At 39.7% G+C, this 15473-nt stretch overlaps 1 protein-coding gene across 2 annotated transcripts in view; it reads right to left on the bottom strand.

The window, feature by feature from the left end:
* Window positions 1-15473, bottom strand: part of Grik1 (glutamate ionotropic receptor kainate type subunit 1) — a 425830-nt gene that overhangs the window by 55835 nt on the left and 354522 nt on the right. For both annotated transcript variants that reach the window (XM_052158961.1, XM_052158962.1), the window contains exon 8: window positions 4690-4797. In XM_052158961.1, the coding sequence (XP_052014921.1) occupies window positions 4690-4797 (108 nt within the window). The remainder of the gene's footprint in view (window positions 1-4689; window positions 4798-15473) is intronic.

Raw genomic sequence — 15473 nt, 5'->3', positions numbered from 1 at the left:
TACTTCTTAATTGATATAAATGGACATGTTGTCAGCAAGCCAGTGTCTCTGTGGGACTCTGTGATGTGCGGATGGGTCCTTGCTGGACAGAGCTGTGCAGTTAACCAGATGCCTGGATGTTGGCCTTATGGTCGTGCTCTGCAGCCAGGGGGGAGTGACTCTGAGAGGCAGACCATCAATTTTCAGACTGTGAAGCAGAAGCCTTATTTCATTGTCTAAATTGGCACGAGGAAGTAGCCATTTGGTATTTGGGAAGTATTTATGAATGAATGTCCAGAGACTGTTATTCAGACTTTCAAAAAGCGATGATGAAATAGTCCATTTAATAGCCAGAAGTTGGAAAGAACCCAGGTATCCCTCAATGGAGGAATGGACACAAAAAATGTGGTATATTTACACAATGGAGTACTATTCAGCCATTAGAAACAACAAATTTATGAAATTCTTAGACAAATGCATGGAGCTGGAGAACATCATACTAAGTGAGGCAACCCAGTCTCAAAAGATTAATCATGGTATGCACTCATTGATAAGTGGATATGAGCCTAGAAATTTGGAATACCCAAGACATAATCCACATATTAAATGATGTCCAAGAAGAATGGAGGAGTGGCCCCTGGTTCTGGAAAGACTCAGTACAGCAGTATAGGGGAATACCAGAACAGGGAAGTGGGAAGGGGTGGATGGGACTTTCGGGGAGTGGGGATCCAGAAAAGGGGAAATCATTTGAAATGTAAATAAAAATATATCGAATAAATAAATTAAAAAAAAGAGAGAGTCATTAGGATCTATTTTCCAAACCTAGAGTCACAGGAACATAGAATCTAACATGGCTGAGTGCATATAGCCAGACATGTATGGGAAACAAAGAAAAGGGATTTCTGTTTCCCATACCTTGAGCCTCCTTAGTGCAGGAGGTATCTGATAAGGAGTGCCCCCTCTCTCTCCTGGAATGAATGTCAGGTAAGCTATCTGGTAATTTAAATAAAGTTCCATGTTGAGAGTTTTGAGCTGTGACTATGCTGGAGCACACTCTTGAAGACAGAGCCTTCTTGGGGAAGGGTATCCTGTTGGGTTTGAGTGAGTCCCTGGACTGGAGACTCTTCCTGAGCATAGTAAGTGAACCACAGCCTATTCAGCGGATCATGTGAGCAATGACTGGTCAGCAGAGAGGATGAGGAAGAAAGGCTGGGATTAGCAAGGCCCAGATGTTACATCCTCAGGATGTGATGTGCATGCATGCTGCAGAGTAGTGCTGCCTGGATGACCGCCACTGACCCTTGAGGCTGATTGCAGAGCCTGGACTCTGTGCTCTAGAGTATTTAGCTTGAATTAATTCAGCATTGCATAATGTACTGGGAGTATCGAGCTCAAGTAGTCAGTTGCTTTCCCAGTGGCAGGTGAGGAAACGTGTTTACCTCAGATTCATCAATAAAACAGCATATGTATATGTGTATGTGTATATGTATGTGTATGTGTATATGATACACACACACACACACACACACACATTTCTGAGCTACTCTGCTGAGTTCTGTTAAGGGGATGATGAGATTTTTTTTTTTTTTTGGCCACTAGTAGAAACTGTTTACAATTTCTGTGACTCAACCAATCATTTGAAAGTGAACCTGACAAACCCTCAAGCTGAAAGACCTGAAGTAATTTAAAAGTCCATCCAGCAATCAAAGGGAATTTTAGCAACTAACTGGTTTAAGGAGAGAGAGAGAGAGAGAGAGAGAGAGAGAGGTGGGAGTGAGAAGAAAGACCAGCGGCAGTGTGACGTTTGCCTGTCACCGGGACACTTTCCTTGGGCAAGTCTTCCTGGTATCTAACATCTGCTTATGTAAATCTATGCTCAGTCACTGGCAGCATGATCCTGTACAATAAACTATGAAATAGTGGGTGCTAAAATTTACAAGTTAATCTCATTTCCCTTCAAAAGTTTTCTGTTGATTTGTCCTCTGGAAACTAGTTCTAAAATAAATGTCAAGACAGTATGCTCTGATAAAGCAAAGACAGCTCGTGAGCAAGGGGAGTTTCTGGAATCGGCCCATACTTCCCAGGTGGGTGACATTGAGGAAAGTGTCCTTGCCTTCGGAGGCCTGAGCCTATCTGATGGATCATCTCTGTTGTTTTCATTCCCCTTAGGAGAAATATTTAGTGGTTTGAGAAGACCTATAAATGGACGGCTGTCTATGTCAATGTTACCTCCTCAAAGTCTCCACGGACACCGATCATGTCCGATGGAAAAGCTAATGTAGGGGGAAAGAAACATTTACCCACCCACCACTATTTAGCCCATCGAATGTCTACACTCTGTCTCCCTGCCCCTCCCTTCTGTGGCGTCTCCCCCTTAATCTGCATGCAACTGGTAAGCCCCTGGCTTGGAAAGACTGCCAGAGTGCAGCCACCCCACCCCAAGTGTCCTGCAGTTGTTATCAGGGTACAAACCTTCTTCCACACTTTATACAAGTGCTTAGACACTTCACCAGAGGCCTGGGATTTCAGAGGGAAAAATAAAAACACACTTAATTAAAATGCAGCAGGGAACTGTGATGTATATAGTCTGCGTGACAGTCCTCACCTCTTGTTTGGGATTTTGCATTTTAATTCATATAAAGACCAACAATAGGTATGACATAGGAATGAAAGGGGCAGGCTGGGTGTCACAGAAGTTACGTGCTCCTTTTACACAGCGTAAAGTAAATTAAGGTGCTTTCGAATGTTCACAGGTGTGCTGCAGGGTTAGAGGATATTCACCACACTTTAAGAGAACTGTTAAAAGAATTCATGGTTAAAAAACATCGGTCTTTCATCTCTCTCTCTCTCTCTCTCTCTCTCTCTCTCTCTCTCTCTCTCTCTCTCTCACACACACACACACACACACACACATACACACACACATACACTTCCTAAGCTGTGCAGAGAAACATGCTGAATGATGTATCTTTGATTATGAGTCTGCAGAAAGTAGAAGGTTGGGTGCAAAGGACAGATGGACTTTGGATAATGGTTCGCCTGTGAACCCCGAGAAGCTGCGTGGGAAGAGTGGGCCTGTCTTCCCTTGGATCCTGAGGGACATGTTAGCTTCCCCACTGCCTTCAAGACTCAACCAGCAATCTCAGGAACTGAGGCCAAGTCACCTGAAGAAAAAAGGTGTTGCAGAGGTTGAAGAGATAAGAGACAAATAGAAAATACTTCCGTCTATTTTGATTTTGCTTTTGATGGGAAAACAGCAATTTGATGTGCATAATATCAATGTGCAAATAAAAAGCTGTGGAAACATCATGGTTCTGTCTAGTTTATCACCTGTCTGAGTCAAGGAAAGGCGTTTCCTTGGCAGCTTTACTTTGTCTATTCTATACACTCAGAGGAGCCAAAAGGGCAAAAGGTGTGGGCCTGGAGAAGCAGATACAGGCTCTTGAGTAATCATAAGCTTTTAGGTAATAATAAACATTCTTCTTCCTTCTGGTCCAAGTCCCATATGAAGGCAGGTAGCTGTTTTGTGCTCCATTAAGCCAGCAGAGGAACCCAGCAGAGTGACGCTCACACCAGGGAGGGGAGTAAGCAGCAGTTTTGACATAGGAAACCCACACACACTCTCAAATCTGTGAGCTAATTCTTCCTCTCAAACATCAACACCCGTGATAGCCTTCGATATCTAGATTAATTGATCTTCGTTTGAATTAACAGGAGTTTAGGCATAGGGCATGCAGGAAGAAGGCAGTTTTAGTCTGCCAAGAGAGAAAAATGTGTCCCAGTAAACAGAAACAGTGAAACAGATAAGGAAAACTTTCTTTGCATTAAAAATAAAACCAATCATTTGTAACTAAGCAAGAAATTAGCTGTTTCAAAGTCCTCTTTTATATTGAGAATCACATTTTGTGAGTTAGTCTCTGTCATATGAAAATGTATTGATCTATGGAGTTCTGATGCCCAGGTCATTGTGTTGGACCTTCCTAATCTTTTAGTCTTTAAGGTCCTGAAGGCAAATCCACCAATTATAATGATGATTGTTACCTGTATACATAGATATTAAATTAAAATCATAAAATGTATTGAGCAGCAAAATTCCTTTATCATTACTTAACAGTTGACATTTGTGTTAGTCTAAGTAATAGCTAAAATAAGACATCAAACTTTGAAATGGAGACTTCCAACTGAAATAACCCTAAAGTGAGAATCCAGCATTAAAATGAAATTTTTTAGCATTTGTCCTAAATTAAGGATGCCATGTTAATTTGCTCCTCTTCTATACTATTTTACTACATCCCTCTGTTGCTGATCTCAAAATAGAGTTCAGCTAAAATTAATTTCTGAGTAACCCTTGGGTGCCTTGCCATAGATAAAGCAGCTGCAATTTCTGCAGCTCCAAATCTAAACTCAACTTTGTAAAATCTTCATGCAATGAGCCTCACCATGCTGGTGCTTAAAGTTATATAGACAACAATGCAGAGTAGCTTTATAGACCAAGCGTTGATACACATTAGTCACGTTAAATCTGACCCTCCATCCCATCCATGCCTACCTTCCAATTGGGAGGGGATGAGCCAGAATGCTGGGTGCTAAGGAAAGTGCTAAGAAAGTCACTTTGCCATGCTCCAATGGCCTGTGCCATTTTGCTGAAACCCATGAACAATGCCCTTTCATGCATGTATTGGTGAATTTATTCACTATCCAGGAAGTTACCTTTTCAGTTCCTTCCTCTTTGAGACTGATAATGTCCAGGTCAAAATCCTTTCTCAAGCCGTCCGTCTTATTGAAGGTGATGCGCCCGGTCAAGCCATCCCACCGAGCCTGAGGACAGTTGAGAGTGGAGTGTTATTGCCTAGCACTTACCATGGTCTCAAGCCCATCCGCAGTGCAATGCCTCAGAACCACCCAGTGTCCGGTTACCCAGCCGCGTCATGAATTCTTGGATCACTGAGCACTTCCCTGTTTTATTAGTTCTCATTTATTGTCTCTGCCCTAACGTTTTAACACAGTCCATCCTATAATGGTGGCAGTCTAAATGGGCAGGAAGCAAAGAGTGACTGTGAAATCATCTGTTTATTGAGTACAAAAAAAAATCCAAGTGGTCGTAGCATTCTGTTGCCCATGGTCAGTTTAAACCCATGTCAAGCGGCTGCCGAAGGGAAGTGCCTCTTACCTCCTTCCTCCTCTGTAAAAAAGATTTGGGCAAATGGTGCACCAATGACGTTATTGAATTTTCAGGATAGTCATGATTTATACCTCTTAATATTTAGGAATCTTAGTTTTTTGTGGCTGCTATATTCCATTGTTTTGTTCTCTATTTTTTTCATTTATCCCATTTATTTATTTATTTATTTATTTATTTATTTATTTATTTATTTATTTATTTACATCCTCACCACAGCCCCTCCCCCTCTTCTCAGTCCAATGTAAGGTTCTTAGTCCAATCTGCTTTAAACTCACCAGGAAGCCAAGGACTGACCTTGAATGCCCATTCTCCTACCTTTGCTTCCCAGTGCAAGGATCAATAGGGTCTGAGTCCAGACCTGGACAGTTTGTTGGCTTAAAACCATTCTTCTTCTCTAAGTGCTGATAGAAACCATGTTGGCAGAGCCATGTGCTCTAGAGGACCTTTCTGGAGGTTTCCTGGAGGTGCTTGAGGACATTCTAGCTGTCTCTTTCTTGATTTTGGTGGCTTTCAGCACTGTGTCTTGAAGCCACACCCACCTCTGCTGTTTGCTTGACTATCACTCTGCTGTGGGTTGCATTTCAAGCCTCCATACGTGATGATGGGTTATTTCTCCGTCCCTTTCACCCTCATTCAAGCACAGTTATAGGTGATTTTTGTTTGTTTGTTTGGTCATATAAGATGACATTAACAGGTCCCAGGATTTAGGATGTGGACATCCTTTCCAAGAGCTATTCATGCATTTACACAGGCATCAACATGATTTGAAGAAGCAAAATTGCAATTACTGTCAACTTTGGTGGTTTCATTAAGCAATAAAGAGTGGCTTTCAGGCCCTCAGTGCTTTGGTGACTTTTGGCAACTTGGTTTATTTGAGTTTCACTCATAAATCAACTCAGAACTGTGTGCACACTTCTGAGGTTTCCCTCCCTTCCAGCTTTATGAAACCAATCTGTGTAATGTGGAGACTCTGAGGATGCCATGAGATGGGAGGTTGGTTGCACCATGCTTCCCCATTATACACAGCTCTCCACATGGCTAACAAACAGTGAAAAGAACATGGATTTCCCATAGATTAGGGCGAATTTAGGGTGCATGATTCAAGGCAAGTTATCTAACTTGAACCTGTACTGGCCTGTCATCTTAAATTATAACAATTGTTTTCAGTCACTTCGACCTTGGTTTTATGTTGGAGGTTGTAAGGGTTAATTTTCTATGTATTTGACTGAGCTACAGTATGCAGGGCTATCTAGTTAGTTGTTGCTGGGTGGTTCTGTGAAGGTGTTGGCAAAACAGAGTTACACCAGAAATAACTGTCTTTCTTTATTCCTTTTAGTGTTTGTTCATGTGGAAATAAAAGCATCTTCTCTGCACCAGGGACTTGGCTGGGAATAGAAGAGTGTACGGCTCCCAGAGTCAGTATGGTGTTGGGTTACAGTGCCACCCCACTAGAGTGAGGGACAGAGTCACACAGCCTAATGAAGAAAAAGGCAGGGAAGGAAACAAACACGTGTCTGAAATCCACAGAAAGGAAGAGTCAGAAAAAAAATGTCTGAGATTTCAAAGGCCAAGCAAAGACACCCTTGAGCTACAGCAGGAAGTGGCAAACACATTGAAAGATTCCATAGGCCCTAAATTTAGAGCAGAGAGTCACGAGAAACAAGCCTTGTAGGGAAGGTCAGCCCTTGGTAATAAAGCTTTTATGAATCAAACTAGTTTTCTTGGACAGTTGAGAGTTCAGGAATCACTGGGAGATTCTAGTAGAACAGTGTCACATGTTCCAGGGAGATTACTTTGCAGAGTTTTTAAGAGTGTCGCAGTCATATGCAGGATATGTATTAGCAAGCATGTATCACAGAATAACATGTAGGGAATCATATACTCACACGTGAACAGAGGAACAGCGTGGCTCTTCATTCCTCCCCCCACTAACTTTTCATGCTATTAAATGCCAATCCGTGGTGTTCCATAGTGAGATGTACAGAGTATAAAGTACATCTGTACACCATACATACAATATACATACAATTACATACAGTGTAAAGTTAGGAAAATAGTCAACCTAAAATCAGAAGCTAAAGTTCTTAAAGTACTTGTATTCTCTGGTTACCGTTTCGCTAGAATGGATGTCACATTGGACTTACACATGATTTCTTGATAATACTAGATGCTAAATACATTAGGAAGAGATGAGGAACATAAAGACTCCAAGCTTCCCTCTGTACTGTGTGGGTGGCAGACTGGGCACAGGAGAAGAGTTGTTTCTTCATATCCTAGAGCTTAGTTCCTAGGCTTTACACAAGGCTAGCTGTGAATAACAACAAACAATAGCCTCAGCTTGAAACTGAGGCCGCAGTGACCTTATTGGGAAGAGTACTCACTGATGAGCCCAGCAGGCTCCAACTGGGTAGTTATAATACAATGGTCACACAGACAGTCCTGATTGAATCAAGTGGGTCACAGGACCCAACCCAAAGCCAGGACACTGAAAAAAGAACTGGTAGGGAAGGTGCTAATAAAAATGGGAGAAAGATAGGAAAGAGTGTGTGTGTTTGTGTGTGGGGGTGGTGGTGGTGGTGGAGGAGGGTAATTAGTATGCAAAGAACAAAATTAATTAAAAATAACAATTAAAAAATAAGTTGACATTGCTACAGCCCATCATGATATGCTTGTTAAGCTAGCTAGCTGAGATACAATATAGAAATTCCACGGAGAGGACAAAAGCAACTAATGACATATGAAGGGACTCCTTTTGTGTGCATCTGCATGGTTCCTGGCATCACGGTCCCCTACCCCATAACAAAGCAATCTTCATTTTCATGCTTAGCCACCACCTTCTTATTTTAAAGCCAAAGGCTGCCTTTTCAGAAATAAGAGCTACAAAATTATCGACAATGTTGGAGTTACTGCAAAGGCCTGGCGTCTGAGGACAATGTATCTAACGCTTTGCTTCAGGTGAAATCTCTACTGTGTCAGGGGCTAACGTAAAGTCCATTGTAGACAATGAGCAGTCTTCACTCACCTCCTGATCTGTTTGGATGGAGGTAGTTATTTTCATTAAGTTCCACAAAGTTTTGGGAAAGCTTTTACCTCAAGGCAGCTTTTCTTTTACGGAGGTCATGTTGTGAATCAATTTAGACCATTGTGCTGAATTTATGGGGCTCTCTGGAAATGTAAAGATCCTGTAGCATTTACCTCTTGATGCTGCACATAGCTCATAGCATGGTCTTAACCCCCTGTTTGGAAATCCAATTTTATTTCTACAGAGTGTACCTATTGTGTTGCTTCGCTTAGAGTCTGTTGCCTTGGTTTCATTCTTGAACTTAGTGTTCATTCCAATCATTACGCCAGAGTAATTCCCACCTCTCCATTTCCTCCCTGTACATCCAAGTGGCAAAAAGTCCCTTTTTCATTTTCTGACAATGCCTCCTTCCTTGCCTCAAATATCTACAAAGTCTCCCTGCCTGCATTTTTACTGAGCTATATCTTTTGATCTTCAAAGTCAGTGCAGCCAATATTATACGTGTCTGCCTGCCTCCTGTTGCTAGATATGTTATATTTGTATATGTTCTTTGGGCTTTTGGGCTAATTGCTGCTAAGCATTTATTAATCACCAACTTAACTATTGATCAAAGTGAACATACAATTTCTGTATGCCATAAATAAGTCCCACGAGGACTCCAGTTCATGAAATGGGGCTGAACCATGTACAATTTAGATAATGGCATATAATTAAATTCTTCATAATTATAATTTGCTTGCTTTACATAGATGCATTTGCTGAGGGCACAATTATAGTATACTTAATTAAAAACAATACTTATACAATTGTCCCTATTTTAGGAGATAACTTTAATCTCTACCCTGTTAGATCTCTTGACAATTACCATTTAACAGCAACTAAGTCAAATAATGTGATCACCTTATTTTCCTTTGGGTATACTATCTAATGTACGAAAGATAAAAATCAAAAACTGAGAGAACAAAAAAGTGTCCTTAGCCATTTTTTAAATCTTTCCAAAAGAGATTATTAGTTGTTGTAGTTAAATATATATGTAATATATGTATATATGCTTGGGTTGGGGATATAAGTGCCTAACACTTAATTCTAGCCTCTTATAGTAGATACTTATAAATACTAATTAATTAAAATGATTGCTTTACTCATTTTTCTAAAGAAATTTAAATAAATAAAGGATCCTATGTCCTTCTCCCAAAACTTTCCCACACAACCATCCTCACTGGCTGTGGTGAATACCTTGTCTCCCATAGAAAGAGACTTATTTAAGAGCAGAATGTCCTCTTGCAGGGTACATGGACTGTTGAGAACTGTAGCTTAAGGCATATTCCCCTTTGAATGTTATTAACTATTATATCTGCTGTGAGGTTTGGTATAGAAGGTTCATGGAGATCCCAAAGATGAACTTCCCTCATTAAAGCAAGGAGAGAAAATACACCCTGTCTCCACCCCTCCATTGCACATCTCACCATGTCACCAGGCTAGACAAGAAGTCATTTCTACATGACTATTATGTATGTTGCTAAAACTTAACTGGAATTTGAAACAAAAAAATTGGTATGATTTCCTTTGATGCTGGGGAAAATGATATTTTTCAGTGTACTATTATATAGGGTCCAGATTAGGGTATAAATTTATAAGCATTCTATCTAATAAATCAGATAGGTATAAAAGTTATCATTTCCATGCTCTACAGGTCAGTAATAGCCTTCTGGAACAGCTATCTACCATTCTGTTGGTTCACACACAACTGATTTAAAGTTGTACGATGTCCTACCAAGGCACTCAAATATTCTTGCCTGCTAGCGTTTAATATTGTTTTATCTTTCTAACTTCTGTCTGCATTGGTTTCCTTTCCCTTTCTTGCTTCCCTGTCCTCTTCTGATCAGGTGTTCTAATTTTGAGTTCTGGTCAAAACTGTCAGTTCAAAACTATTTTTTTTATTCCATATATTCTATATTTACATTTCAAATGATTTTCCCTTTTCTGGCTCCCCACTCCCCAAAAGTCCCATAAGCCCTCCCTTCACCCCCGTTCCCCCATCTACCCCTTCCCATTTCCCTGTTCTAGTATTACCCTATACTGCTGCACTGAGTCTTTCCAGAACCAGGGGCCACTCCTCCATTCCTCTTGGACATCATTTAATATGTGGATTATGTCTTGGGTATTCAAAGTTTCTAGGCTAATATCCACTTATTAGTGACTGCATACCATAATTGATCTTTTGAGACTGGGTTACCTCACTTAGTATGATGTTCTCCAGCTCCATCCATTTGTCTAAGAATTTCATGAATTCATTGTTTCTAATGGCTTATTAGTACTCCATCGTGTAACTATACCACATTTTTTTGTGTCCATTATTCCTTGAGGGATACCTGGGTTCTTTCCAGCTTCTGGCTACAACAAATAGGGCTGCTATGAACATAGTGGATCATGTGTCCTTATTGCATGCCGGGGAATCCTCTGGGTATATGCCCAGGAGTGGTATAGCAGGGTCCTCCAGAAGTGTCATGCCCAGTTTTCTGAGGAACCACCAGACTGATTTCCAAAGTGGTTGCACTATCTTGCAATCCCACCAGCAGTGGAGGAGTGTTCCTCTTTCTCCACATCCTCAGATTATAAGCATTGATGAGAGTGAAGATTTACAACTTAAAGGGCCAGCAAATATCTTCAACAAAATTATGGAAGAAAACTTCCATAACCTAAAGAGAGAGATGCCCATGAATATACAAGAGATATGCCCTACTGAACTCCAAACAGACTGGACCAGAACAGAAATACCTCCTGTCACATAATAATCAAAACCCCAAATGTACTAAACAAAGAAAGAATACTTAGGGCAGTAAGAGAAAAAGGGCAAGTAACATATAAAGAAGACCTATCAGAATTACACCAGACTTCTCACCAGAGACCATGAAAGCTAGAAGGTCCTGGGCAGAGCTCATGCAGACTCTAAGAGAACACAAATGCCAGCCAAGACTACTATACCTAGCAAAACTCTCAATCACTATAGATGGAGAAACCAAGATATTCCATGACAAAACCAAATTTACACAATATCTTTCCACAAACCCAGCCCTACAAAGGATAATAGAGGGAAAACACCATTACAATGAAGGAAACTATACCCTGGAAAAAGCAGGATGTTAAACCTCTTTCATCAAACCCAAAAGAAGATAACCACACAAGTATAAAATTAACATCAAAAATGATAGGAAGCAATAAGTACTACTCTTTAATATCTCTTAACATCAATGGACTCAATTCCCTAATAAAAAGACATAGACTAACAGATTGGATACATAAACAGGACCCTACATTTTGCTGCATACAGGAAACACACCTCAGTGTTAAAGACAAAAACTACCTTAGAGTAAAAGGCTGGAAGACAATTCTACAAGCAAATGGTCTCAGGAAACAAGCCGGAGTTGCCATTCTAATATCAGATAAAACTGACTTTCAACTTAATGTCATCAAAAGAGACATGGAAGGACACTTCTTGCTGGTCAAAGGAAAAATCCACCAAGAAGAACTCTCAATCCTGAACATCTATGCTCCAAATGCAAGGGCACCCTCATTCATAAAAGAAACTTTACTAAAGCTCAAAGCACACATTGCACCTCAAACCATTTTTGACTAGCTCATTGTTTGAATAGTTTCTTCTCTGAGATTGGATCCAGAGACTAGTCTCAGTTCATTGACCTCTTCCACTCATGGTGGAGAGCAGCAAGTATCTTAGGAGCTTCTCGTCTGACACAGAAACAGGTATACACAGAACTGGACATTTGTCTTCTGAGAAAGCCTCAAGAATGCAGATTCTATTTTTCCATGCGGCAGAGGAGTTATTCTCCATAGATACCAGGGATGATCAAGAGCCTGGCCCTTTGTTATCAGGTGGTGATCTATCATGTAAATAAAATGCTATAATGGTGGGGTTTGCAAGCTACACCTGTGGGTGCAGTAGTGGCATGAATATTACCAGGGTAACTAATCACTTCCTGACTATATTTGAGGCCCTCTCCACAGGAGGAAATGGTTAGTGTTGCAAATCTGGCCAAGAACTCATGTCGGAGGAGTTCATAGTCCCAGAGGTCAATCTACCATAATTCTGCTAAATGGATATAATTCCAACTTCACTCAAAAATCCAGATCTCTGCCTCCATATTTAGTTCAACTCTCAGATCCCATCAGAGAATTCTTTGTACAGTGGATGACATTTAACACAGAAACACACAAGAGGTCCACGTACAGAGAAAAGGTCATGGTAGATTGTTCAGCCATATTGTAACACTAGCATCATGTCCTCTCCCCTCCATGGTCAGGAAACATTGTGGAAGATGGAACAGGAGGATTCTAAGAGCTTGAGGTTTTCCAAGGCTGTTGTGAAATAGTGTCTTCTGGACGTGATGGGACTGGTGTGTTTATGACCTCACAGCAGCTACAGTTGTGTGCCAAGACCTGCTCAAGATCAAGGCATCATGGTTCCAGAATAGGATGGGGAGGGGCTTGTTAAGCCCCACCCTTACCTGAGGAGCTATTGACAGTTGCTGACCAGCCATGGTAGGAGGAAGAGTCAGTTTTCATTAAGGGTATCACTGCTGGTTGGTCATCCATGCTAAAATGGATATAGCCCCACACTCACAGATCTATGGAAAGTACTAACTGGACTCTGTGGGTTAATTTTTTAAAAATGGCATGAATTTTTAAGGGAATAGTGGCTCAATTTGGTGGAAGTAGAGGGAAAAGAGACCGATGGCTGTGATCAAAATACATTATATGTATGTATGGCATTGTCAGAGTATTAATAAAAATGAATTTTTAGAAATTCAGAAATTGGTTTAAAAGTGCAATCTTATTTTTGCTCATTGTTGCATTTTCTCAGGGCTTCCATGGAAAGCTGTTATGTAAAAAAAAAATATAAGTTTAGGTAATCAATAAACATTTTGATCACACTTAGTTATTTCTTAATATTAGCAAATAAAATGTTATATGCCCTTTCTCTAATTCTTTTGGTGTGAATTATATAGTTCAAGCTCACTAAATTTTCTAAAAATTTCACAGATTATTTTTTTCTGGTGGATAGGATGGTTTGTTTGATATCAGAAGTGTCTTATACTGGTTCACTGATTAGATAGGATAGCATTGCCACACAATATTAAAAATGAAAGTGTGAAGTTATTGAATTAGAATTAGGACAGAATTTTATATCAATAATAATTTGTCCTGTGACAGATCCATTTAAACTTAATTTTCAAGTCTGTTGATCATCAAAACTTGGGATATTATTAAATAAAATTTATTTGTGGATAATCAGTGGATACCTAGACAACCTCTCAGTAAAAGATGCTGACAAGCTTGTTTCTTTGTGTACATGTAGCTCCGTGCAGGTGATGTGCATTTATACAACTTTCCATTGTTATAAATAAGATGCCATCTCAGGTTATTCACATGCTCATTTTTCTTCCTTTTAGGAAGTCATTAAAAGGCTGGTGGGCATGGGGGGTTGCATTATGCACGTTCATGCATGTAAGGTAAAGAATGAGCTGAACTTTCAAAGGTCCAAAGATACATTACACTCCAAACCATGAAAAAATGCAAGTAATAGCAATGTGTGAGTGTGTGTAGAACATAGATTTTGAGGAGATGTGAACTGTGACTTTTATGTTTAATAACCTTAGGTCTAAGTAGATGCTACAAAATGTGTTGAAATTTTAGTAAGGCTTATGTAGTTTTTACAGGTTTATTTATAAGGTATACAGTTTAAAATCTGTGACATTTTCCCCAAATATTACAAAATATAAAATTAGGATTTATTTCTTTTGAAGAATGATGTTTGCCTTGTGATATGATATTCAAGAACAAATCTCATTTAATCAAAGACAGCAAACTTATTACCAAGGACCAAGTGTTCAAATATGGAATTAAGGTCTAACACTTCAAGAAACTGTTCTCTCAATTGCTGTATGGTTTGCAGGATTCGAGACTTAAAAGGTCTTTTTCTGGCAAGCTAGGAAATCTCCCCCATGTTCAGTACCTTGAAGAAAGGCAGACTCACCAAATTGTATATAAATGCCTATGGATATTATACTGATACATACCTTGGCTTGTTCTAATATACTTGCATGATTAAATGAATCATATTGTCCCTGTTCCACTGCTCATGTCCTAATCTTGTATACTAGATTATGTCAGCAAGAACTACACAGATACGATCAAGTTAAAAACATTAACAGGGAATGAGCACCTGGGTAATCTAACTTTGCCCCATGTAACTACAAAGATCTATATGACAAGGACTCAGGAAGGGTCAGGTAGACCTAAGATGAAGTAGTAACAGTTGCAGAAGTCAGAGAGAGGATTGAACAATGCTACATCACTGGATTTGAAGTCAGAGGCAAAGATAAACACGGCTTAGAGAATGTCTTCCAACACTTTGGTTTTGGATCCATGAGGCTTGTGTCAGATTTCTGACTTCCATTATTATAAGAGGATAAAGCTGTGTAGCAATGAGATGGTTCAGTGGGTAAGAAATTGAGAGCCAAGCTCAACACTTGAGTTCAAAACCTGGGGAAAACATGGTGGAAGAACAGACAAGCTCAAATCGAGTGTCCTGTGGCCTCCACAGGGACTCTGAAGGAAGCATGCATGTGTATTCTCTCTCTCTCTCTCTCTCTCTCTCTCTCTCTCTCTCTCTCTCTCTCACACACACACACACACACACACACAAATAGATAAACAAATAAATACATAAGTGTAAGCATAACCTTGAGTTACACTAACTCAAGTTTGTGATAATTTATTTAAGAATCAATAGGATCTTTAAACACCTTGTAATAAGAATCAGTAAAAATAACAAAAATAATTTCTAAAAAAGAGAGAAAGACTTTGGAAAGTAAAGTCAAATATTACTTTGGAAATTTCTAATAGAAACTAACTTTTGAGCTCAGTAGCTGCTTGAGGAACTTGCTCTGAGTTTGTCAACTCAGTAGCCTATATGGTTAATCAATATCTTCCTATGCTTCATGTAAATGAATCAAGCCCACATTCAGTGACAAAAGTCATCCTGGAATATGAATAATCTTTTGACATTATTTATGATATAATCACAGACTGCTGATTTACCTAAATCTTGAAAATAAAAACATTTAAAAAACTGTATTCTCCCAGTCCCTTATGTGATCACTAACAGCCCATGAAACAATGATTTAATTCGAGTGGTTTCTATAAATTTTTGTTGTGTCATTTTCGGTCGCAGCAAGCTCAGACTATGAACTTATATGTTAACTTACAGAT

This window comes from Apodemus sylvaticus, chromosome 15, assembly GCF_947179515.1.
Source record: "Apodemus sylvaticus chromosome 15, mApoSyl1.1, whole genome shotgun sequence".
NCBI lineage: Eukaryota > Metazoa > Chordata > Mammalia > Rodentia > Muridae > Apodemus > Apodemus sylvaticus.
The sequence above is the reverse complement of the archived record's forward strand: the minus strand, read 5'-3'. Positions and strand labels throughout refer to the sequence as shown.